This window comes from Cupressus sempervirens, chromosome 4, assembly GCF_028749045.1.
Source record: "Cupressus sempervirens isolate cs-2001-9-10 chromosome 4, ASM2874904v1, whole genome shotgun sequence".
In the NCBI taxonomy this organism is placed as follows: Eukaryota; Viridiplantae; Streptophyta; class Pinopsida; order Cupressales; family Cupressaceae; genus Cupressus; species Cupressus sempervirens.
This window is the reverse complement of record NC_143121.1, coordinates 809,778,120-809,788,077: the sequence shown is the minus strand read 5'-3', so window position 1 is coordinate 809,788,077 and position 9,958 is coordinate 809,778,120. Positions and strand designations below refer to the sequence as shown.

The 9,958-nt window shown below is 36.1% G+C and overlaps 1 protein-coding gene across 2 annotated transcripts; it reads right to left on the bottom strand.

The window, feature by feature from the left end:
- Positions 1-5,111: 5,111 nt before the first annotated feature.
- On the bottom strand, positions 5,112-9,650 carry LOC149563860 (coatomer subunit delta-2-like). Of its 2 annotated transcripts, XM_089826992.1 has the most exons (12): positions 9,621-9,650; positions 9,501-9,546; positions 8,915-8,954; positions 8,567-8,790; positions 7,818-8,060; positions 7,543-7,717; positions 7,103-7,407; positions 6,742-6,940; positions 6,216-6,369; positions 5,981-6,043; positions 5,735-5,831; positions 5,112-5,651 (listed from the first exon to the last, which is right to left on the bottom strand). In XM_089826992.1, exons 2-12 carry the CDS (start codon positions 9,501-9,503, stop codon positions 5,562-5,564), a joined length of 1,593 nt encoding a protein of 530 aa, XP_089683118.1. In that variant the 5' UTR covers positions 9,504-9,546; positions 9,621-9,650; the 3' UTR covers positions 5,112-5,561. The 2 variants fall into 2 exon arrangements, with proteins under 2 accessions (XP_089683118.1, XP_089683117.1); XM_089826991.1 differs by having other exon boundaries at positions 9,501-9,650.
- Between the last annotated feature and the right edge of the window lie 308 nt (positions 9,651-9,958).

Here is a 9,958-nt window from a genome sequence, read left to right as displayed (position 1 = left end):
TTGTAGCTTTACATTGCTATCTAAAAAGGGGGGGCATATATGTGACTGCCTATGTATTATATGATGGATTTCTAAAGCTTTTTGCACCCATGTGCGTTATTTAGCAAATTTTCTAACTTAACAACCTTTCTTGGGATTATCCTTCTATGGCCTTGTGCATTATTTCCTCCAATGCACTATTTTATTCCTTCATACATTATTTGCCCCTATGTTTTTTTGTCTCTATACATTATTTTCCCTTATGCGTTATGTTAAGCCCCTTTGTATTAGTCAACATATTTTCTTTGGAGACAATACTTTCCTTGTGATGATCCTATTTTGATGGTTTTCCTTGCAAATAATTCTTTACTTAGTTATCCTTGGATGGGTTAGCTAGCATACCACAACTTGATAGACTACTAATTCCATCTTTGCATCGATCACTCTTTTGGCTGATGAGTGGAACTAGCATAACACAACTCACTAGACTATTTCCTAGTATCCTCGTCTTTCTCCTATAGATCAACTAGCATAACACAACTTTCTAGCTTGTGGTGCCCCTGGATTCCTCCTCTATTTCATAATATCGTAGTTTTTCTAGTTGGTTGGATCATTGAATCTTGTCTTATCCTTGGCATGTGCTATTGCTCTTCCTATGAGACTAGTTGTTCGCTTGCAATAGCATTATGGGTAAATATTAACAGTTGAGACACTTGGTGCATTGAGGTCTCTTCAACTAGTTGATTTAAAGCCTTCATTTTTAGCACTAACTTGCATTGACTCATTTGTCATTTTTGTTTTGTTTTGAGTGCCTTTGCAGATGATTGTGTGAGTTAAGATCTTTGGTTTAGGGGATTCCCTTGAACTTAATGATGTATTAACTCTTTAATTGGTTACCATGATTGTGTCTCCTCTCTTTTGGTGTGCTAAATGTGGCATTTAAGAGTTGCACACACTATTTTGGTGTCCAATTTAAAACTTACATATTGCACATTTTAGTGTGTATCCATTCTTCTCTATATTATAAGACTTCTACCATGCATTGTCCTCTCTCTCAATTTAATTAATGTGGGCCCTTAATTATAGGTATGTCCTCTTTTAAGTAATTTAATTCAAACATTAATTTTTTGTGTATTTAGAACCTAGTACCATGTGTCATATCTTGCATGTTTCCACTTATTAGACCTCAATTTTGTACACATTTTTTAAATCCTCTTATTAAAAATTGATCCTTGATTTAGATTGGGTTGTTTTGCCTCAACAAGGGTGACTTTGAATGAGTGGGTTGCAAATTTTGCAACCATGACATCGAAAGTCACCCTTGTCACACTAACTTGTCCCAAAATTGAATTGCAAATTGGTATTGTGATTTTGAGTAAGATTTTATATACTAAGTTTGCCTCCTTCAACCTTTGAGCCTTGAAATGGCCTAATGAGGTGTACAAGCAATGTCACTTCTCTAATTTAGGGTACTATAAAAAAGAATGAAAGGAAGAAGGCAAGGAAATCAAGCAAGCACTCAAACAATCAAGCATCCAAGGAGCATCCAAGCCCATTCCAATATTCATCTTTTGAGGGCAAATCGAGAAATCATTATGCAAGCATATTTTTTATGATGTCCTTTTAGATCTTTGTGGAGTCATACCAATGCATTAACACTTGTGATACCAAGGTATAATACATTTAACAAGAATTTTCTATTGGCAATGTGCTTCCTTTCCTTTCATGCAATTTCATTTCAATTTCAAGGTGCATTCCTAAAGAAAGGTTTGACTTTCTCCCAACAATTTTATTGTTTTCTATGTGCGGGTGTGGGATAAGCCATGAACTTGATTGATGGATTATGAGGTGCTCCCATTTTGATGTTGCCAATGCTTTTCTATTGGTCACCTGAAAAACAAATTGTTCTCTCATACGACATATAAGGCACTACCACATGGTGGACAAACACTAATGATGATCATTTGACCACCCTAGCTTTTGATTCTTCCTTTGTTGATGCAACACATGATGTGATTCCCCTATGGATGATGCTCATGTTGTGAACACGGCCCCCTCAACCATTCTTCCTTTGTTGATGCCTCACATGTTGATGTGACTCACTTAAGGATGATGCTCCTCCTTTACACACACCCCATACTTCCAAAAGTCAAAACATTGTTAAGATATTTCTGAATGTTGAACGAAAATTTGCAAAACTTTTTAGCAATTGGCGAAATGAAAAAAAGTATTTCCACATTTCCTAAATAAATGGTTAGTTACAAGCAAAAGAACAAGTATCATTGTATAGATTATAAGGTTTGGCATATGGAACCACCTTAGAATAAGTTTTGGGGCGAGGAAAAACTATCTGACTCATCTACGATCTAGAAAAACTATCTGACTCATCTACAATCTAGGAATTTTTTGAACGGAAAAAAATGGCAAACTTAATATTAGTTTTCATAGTATTTAAATGGAAATAAGTGCTGGGTATGTTATATTAACTAAAACAAATAGCATGTTAGGAAGTTAGATGTAATAAGGATTGAAACTGCATACAACTCATCCATAAGCTTTCTAACAGCAGGACATAAGCAGCGATGTGCATGTTCCCAGGAGCAGTTCCTCCAAAATGACATGCTGGAAAGGAAAAGCTGTGTTAAATTTGTGCATCAACATTTTGGAACAAATTCCATGATCCAACATCAGGCTGACAAACAAATGAATGCAACACACTGATGATAGATCATGTAGTGATTCAAAATGTTGATGCATTAGTTTTTAACAGTTATTTCCTGACAAGCTCTTCAAATTTAATAGTTCTTTGTGAAATTGTTGTGTTTAAAAAGATTTAACAATCAATTCATTGTTACCAATCAGATGACTTTCACACACTAAGGCTTGATTCCTAGGCTAAAAGTGTTAAATAGTTAAAGTTGACTTCTTTCTCCAAGCATAATTTTTTCCTAAGTGTGTGATGTTTAAAGGTGGTCAGAACTAATGGCCTATTAAGTATATATTATTATATAAATTCCAAACAGCAAAAACGATGTCAAACAAGAAATATTCTTACCCATAGGATCATTCTAGCAATCAATTTCTTCATCATTCACAAAAAACATGAAACCATAGCAAACAATCCAAGTGATCACAAAAAAGATATAGAGAACTTTTTTTTAATTTAAGGATAAAGAATTAAACCTTCAAGCACACCACAACCAATCATCTCCTCTTGCAGTTCATTCTATTTCCTTTGCAATAAGTTAAATGGGATAAATTGTAACTAAAGCTGATCAGTTAGAGGGTGCTTGAAACAAACACACACAAAGATACCTGCTACTAGTTCAAATGTTATCAATTCAATTCTGGGAGAGCAACAATCAAGCATTATCCACAAACAATATTGGGTGCGCAAGTCCTAGATAACCTGGCAACTCTACCTTCTTAGCTGCTACCTGTTGTGGCTTCTTGTACAATACCCTTGACAGGGTCAATTTCAATCCTCAAAATGGAAGCCCAAAAGCATTCACAGGGGGGAAACCGTGCTCTTTTATTAGTACTAATAATGTGTATTCATAGGATCATTCTAGCAATCAATTTCTTCATCATGCACAAAAAACATGAAACCATAGCAAACAATCCAAGAGATCACAAAAATACAATATAGAGAACTTTTTTTAAGTTTAAGAACAAAGAATTGAACCTTCAAGCACACCACAAACAATCATCTCCTCTTGCAATTCATTCTATTTCCTTTGCAATAAGTAAAATAGGATAAATCGCAACTAGAGCTGATCAATTAGAGGGTGCCTGAAATAAACACACACACAAAGATACCTGCTACTAGTTCAAAGGTTATCAATTCAATTCTGGAGAGCAACAATCAAGGATTATCCACATACAATATTGAGTGCGCAAGTCCTAGATAACCTGGCAACTCTACATTCTTAGCTGCTACCTGTTGTGGCTTCTCGTACAATTTCAGTCCTCAAAATGGAAGCCCAAAAGCATTCACAGGGGAGAAACTGTGCTCTTTCTTAGTACTAATAATGTGTATGATGTCCAGACCTGCAAAACCCTGATTTTCACATTAAGATAACACTGAAATTGAGTTTGCCGTATATGGATGCTGTGAGTTTTCTGAAATAGGTGGATTTACTTGAGCAATTAGTAATTTACCATGATTATTTTGACAAAAAATTAATCCCGTAAATGCAACACAGCATATGTATTTCAGTTTTATCAGAGGTCGATCCTTACAAATAAGTATCTAGCAGTGTGATGATATGAAACCCTGAATGAGGAGACACTCAAGTCCAGACAGCAGGATGGTAGATGTTGTGTGAGTTTCCTAAAATAGTAGATATGCTCATGCCATGGTCAATCTCCCATGATTTGTTTAAAAATAAATGCCTGGTGCAATAGTAAGTATATTTTGGCAACCTCACAATATGGACATTAGGTACAAATGTTATTGATCTAGGAACAAGGCATAGTCCCCTTAAAACTATGAAAATGATGACAAATTCTATGTCAACTGTCAACAATTAAGGGCAACATTGGAGATGGTTCTGTTGGAATCATTTGCCCTTGCACCAAAAGCTTGAACCATCAATGCCCAATACAAATACCAGATTTAACCCGATCAACAGGAAATTGGTTATGTCATGTCGCAAATCTTCAAGGAGATGCTGACCACCTAGTCAACAATCTACCCCCAGCACAGACTGAGCCTTCACTACCCACTGAAGAGAGACTTGAACCCATGACCCAAGGCTCTAATACCAATTGTTGGAATCATGTGCCGTTGCACCAAAAGTTTGAACTATCAATGCCCATTACAAATGCCAGATTTAACCTGATTCACGGGAGGCAGTTCAGCCATGCCATGAATCTCCAAGGACGTGCTAACCACCAAGTCAGCAGGTTCCCCTTTCCAAGAAGCTCTGACTTATACAGATCATCAAATTAAACTGGTATCTTACTGCTGCAAATCACATTCACTAATAGACCTGCTACCAACATGTAAGCAGATTGCTAACATTATCAAGTGAATCAGGTTTCATTGTGACAAGAGAATGAAATAATTTCCTCTCTAAGAAAATTTGAGGAAATTAGCCACATTAGATTCAGAAAAGAAAACCAGCCACACTAATTGATTCTGCTTTATTTATATCACTCTAAAACTCCTAGTACAATGCTAAGAAGAACGCACGAGGAGATAGTTGAGATACAGTTTCAGTGAGATGCTCAACCAAGGAAATATAGATATCGAGATAGCTCAGAACTTGAGATGTGAACTTCTAAAAGTCCAAATACAATTGAAAGTCACAACCAAAGTACCTGAGAGTGCAACAGAGTTATCCTCCAAAGAGTTAAATTCTGAAAAACAAACTAGAAAGCATTTAAAAAGATAAATAACAAAGTTAACTAGCATGAAACAGTGCCTGTCAGCTTTGTGATATACAATTTTTTTATGCCTGCCCTAAAATAGGGTAGAGTTTGAGATAGGATGCTCAGTTAATCAGACAGGGTCATTATAGTGCCTGCCTTCAATTTATACTATTCAGTGTAATACTCGCTACATCACAAACAAGAGGTCAGATAACTTGGTAATTCTCTGTGACCAACTGTGTTCGACCAGCAAATTTTAATGGACTCCCACCATTAACCGGTAGAACGCTGGCAACCTGTAGCCACATAAGATGAACAAAACTAAGTAGATATTACTCAGGTGAAATGCAAACAGGAATGTCATACTTCCTTCATTTACCTTGATATCACAATAGGTCTTGGCTGCAATAAATCTCACATCTACAGGGAAAAATGATGATGGGTCTGCCGGAGGCACAACAAATTCCATTGAGCCACTAGAAAGGAAAAAGCCACTGTAGTCAAAAAACCACTAGAGAAAAATGTACCAGATGTGGCAAGTAAAAAAAAGCATACAGGGTGATTGCTTAACACAATGTCCAAAATTAAATGAACATAAAAATCAATCAGAGTTTTGCATGCTCACCTGCGATTTGCGGAATCTATGAGAAATATAGACCATTCTAATACAGATTTCCTTGAGTCATACCTGCGTGTCATAAACAAATGTTATATTTATATAATCCATGCATAGTTGAGGAAGTTTCCCAGCCATATTTCTAAATATGGAGATCCAACATAAAAATCATTGCAAGTGCCAACGAATCACTGTAACTGCAATACAGATGTCAAGCAATTCGCTCAAAAAGTTAAGAAATAACCTCCAGTCCCCATCAACTTGATTGACAATTGGAGGATCCCGAAGTGCAGGCAAAGGTATTGAAATCAAAACATTTTGTAGGTCAAAGGCTTCTGATGATTCATATTCAATGTTAACATATGTTTCTCCATCAGAAACAGAGGGCCAGCAATTGACTGCAAAATATATCCCAAATCAAGTTCAACATCATGTAATATTGAAATGTGGCTGTACATTCAGCCACTATCATCCACGGTTTTATAGAATCTTGATTCTAGGAATGTAACAACTGACTAATGACTACTTTTTGAAAGATATATTAACTAATTTGACAAAATCTGGTTGCATATGTTACTGGCACATGCAATGTCAGATAAATCTGTAGATCCTTCACTTAATGAAGATAACAAAAAGAATGGTGATGATAACTGTATTCCATGAGAGAATGTGATTAATATTATATAAAAAGTATTAGTAATTATGAATTATCACATTTCCAGTTCACAGAAGTTACAATAGAATTCTATGAACAAACGGTGCAAACTTACTGCTTAAAGGAACCAAATTCTCTTGGGCACTTTGCATTCTCCATTTAACCAAGCCCACACCCAACGAATCACCCATTTGACCTGAAGGGAATGGCTTGCTAGAATCCTTGAGACCCAAGATGTTCTTCCTTAAAAATAGATCCTTGTTGATGTTTGGATGTGTCTTAAATTGGAAGCCTTCATTTGAACCTGTCTCAATCTGGCATTGTAGAAATTTTGACTTATAGCTACACTTGTCACCAAAGAGACTTTATTTTACAAAGCACAACTCTAGAAGTACACATGGAGATCACAAACAAGTCTATGGAAAAACATAATAGAGGTAGAAGTTTCCAACAAAAATTGCAAAACTACACTTTACCTGTATCTGGATGAATCCATCTTCCTTCTTCAGAATTTGAAGGGTGAAATTGCCCTGAACCTCTAAGTTATTTACCCCACCATCACGCTTGAGAACTACATTGAGCTTTTCTTCTATAGTTATTGTGATGGGATCTGTTGCCATTGGGGCAGATGCTTTAGATTGCCCAGCAATGGGTTGCACGTCCTCTACAATCACCTCTCCTTCCGCTTTCAAAGATTCCAGAAATTGATTTGTTTTCTGTGTCTTTCCGAGTTGCATACCCATACCTTTAGGAGGAGCAGTGGCAGGTGCAGGCAGTCTTCCTAAATCACCCAAAATTGTTCACAAAATGTTTGTCAAAAAACAGGTTAACAAGGTCAACACCATTATTAGAAAGATCATAATTGTCTCGCGGCCAATATTTACACAAAATTTTCCTAACATTTGCAATTAATGACCTTTAGGTTTACTTGAATATGAATCTAAATCCAAACTTGCCGCAAAACTAGAATTGCTCCCAAAGCCACCTCCACTAGAAATGGTCATGTCACCAAACCCAACATCAAGTCTGGATGATGCACTTGATGATTGTAAGGACTTCAAGCCTCCTTTTTCAGACCTATTCTTTTCAATCTGCATCACAAGAAACAATACTAAGAGAATGAAGAAACCATCACTTGACAATCCCTGAAAATTTCTGCTACTTGAAGAAAACACAATATCAGTACAATACCTTGATCTTATCAATCTCGCTTGCTTTTCGCTTCATAACATCCTTTGTCTCATTTATTTTGCTTTGCATAATCAGTTTGTGAAGTCGCTCCTCATGAGACTCCATCTCACAATATTGCTTAACTTGTGTGACAGTGACACCCTCATTATGCCCTAGTGATATAGCTTCATCAAAAGCAAATATAATCTCAAATGCCATTTTGCAGATTCCTTCTTCATCTAATCCAGGAGAGTACTCAGGAACCTGACGCAAGACAGAATAAAAGCATGACTGCTGAACAGGAAATTTTCTTCCTATGAATTTTTCGGAACATATATCTCCAAAATAGAATTGATACAGGCACATGCAGTCAGCGGAGTTCCTGACAAAATTGGCATCACTCCCCTAATTCAATGTGTGAGTGCAAAAATAGCACTATTGTTTCCTCAGGGATACAGATGTTTAACAAGAGCCAAGAAGTTCATGACGAAAGTCTAAACAACAAGATCCAAATGATGAATTTTTATGAAAATAATTTTTTAACAAGATCCAAATGTTGTTTTATAAGTAAACTTGAAATTGAAAATAAATTCATGTCCACAGAAGATCAAAGTAGGTCAGCTAAATGCTTGTAAATACTAAGGAGTGAAAGTCCACATGAACAGCCGGAAACAAGCAAGCAGCTTCACAAACAGAACAAAGAAACTAGGAATGAATCAAATAAGGGTTTATCTCTCTGAAAAAAGTGTCCATGTAAACTTTTGCCATACCAATTTGGATAGCAGCCGTAAGGTGTCTAAATCTTCGAGAATATTGCTCTGCTTGGTGGTGATGAGCAACAAATACAACGACTCCATTGGCTGGTAGACATAGCGAACATTTTCTGTTTCAACATAAGTATGCTGTTTCCCACTTCCCACCAACTTAGGGAAGGCAGCTAGCAGCCCTTCAATCCTAATTCTTGTCATATCAACGAACTGCCTAGAAACCAAGGCTGCATATCCCAGAAATCAAATAATGTCATACCTATAAAAATCAATGATTCAATATAACCGTACAAATAATATCTGAAAATTCCTTGAATAGGGATCCCAATATAAATAGAAATATCCGCAAACCTTTGCCCGACTTGGTGATAATAAAAGCTGCCAAGACCACCTGAAAACCAAATAATAGATAAAGATAATCAACCCCAATGCAGCAATAGCTTAAAAAACATACACCTAATCTGCAACAACTTAGAATTCATAAACCAATATAGAGATATCAGATTTATTTAATGACAAACATATAAATGATTTAGGCCATAACCGATAAACATACAAATTGTTTAGATCATCACCAAAATGCAGTAACATGAACTAGTTCAAAATTAATATGCACACAAACGTTCTAAGATCATATTTGATGTGCATATAAATGGTTACGATCATGATGCCTAAGCAGCTAAATGATTTAAACCATTCGCAAATATTTGGTTCTAAAACTATATAGAAAAATCACCCGAATTGAACCTAAATACAAAATTATTAACATCAACAATTGAGCTCACGTTGATTGAAAAAATATTTCTATTGTTTGAGCTTCCTTGTAAAAGAAAGTTTGACGTTTAGGAAAAAAGGCACATATGCACAGATGATTTATGATCAGTATAACAGAAAATTGTGGAATTGAAGTGTGAGAGAAGGGATTTAAGAAAGATACCATTTTTGACCGCCTGCAACCTCTCTAATGTTGTCCAAATCAGGACCTGGAAGGCGCAAGACAGTAAGTAGGGAGAACAAAAGATTACACTAGTGATGTTTTTTATCTGCAACTGTATACCTCTGGTTCTGAGATGTACCGAGCAGCTATAGGTTTAAGTAGGTCTCCAGGTAGGTATTTATATTTGGCGATTCTTCGAGTACCTACAATGGTAATAATGGGTTCAGTGTCTATGCTTTTTGCCAATTAATTTTGCTCGGGGCATTATTATTATTATTATTATTCATGGTGAGAAAGTGAAAGGAACAATGATAGCAATTAGGCAAAGAGCGTCAAAACATGAAATCCCCATGATCTATGCAAAGGCCGTTGAGGGTTTACAATGCCAAAACTTTGCTAAGGGAATGAACGGGTGCCTAATTACTCATTTTCCCTCTCGTCATTAATAACCACTTGAG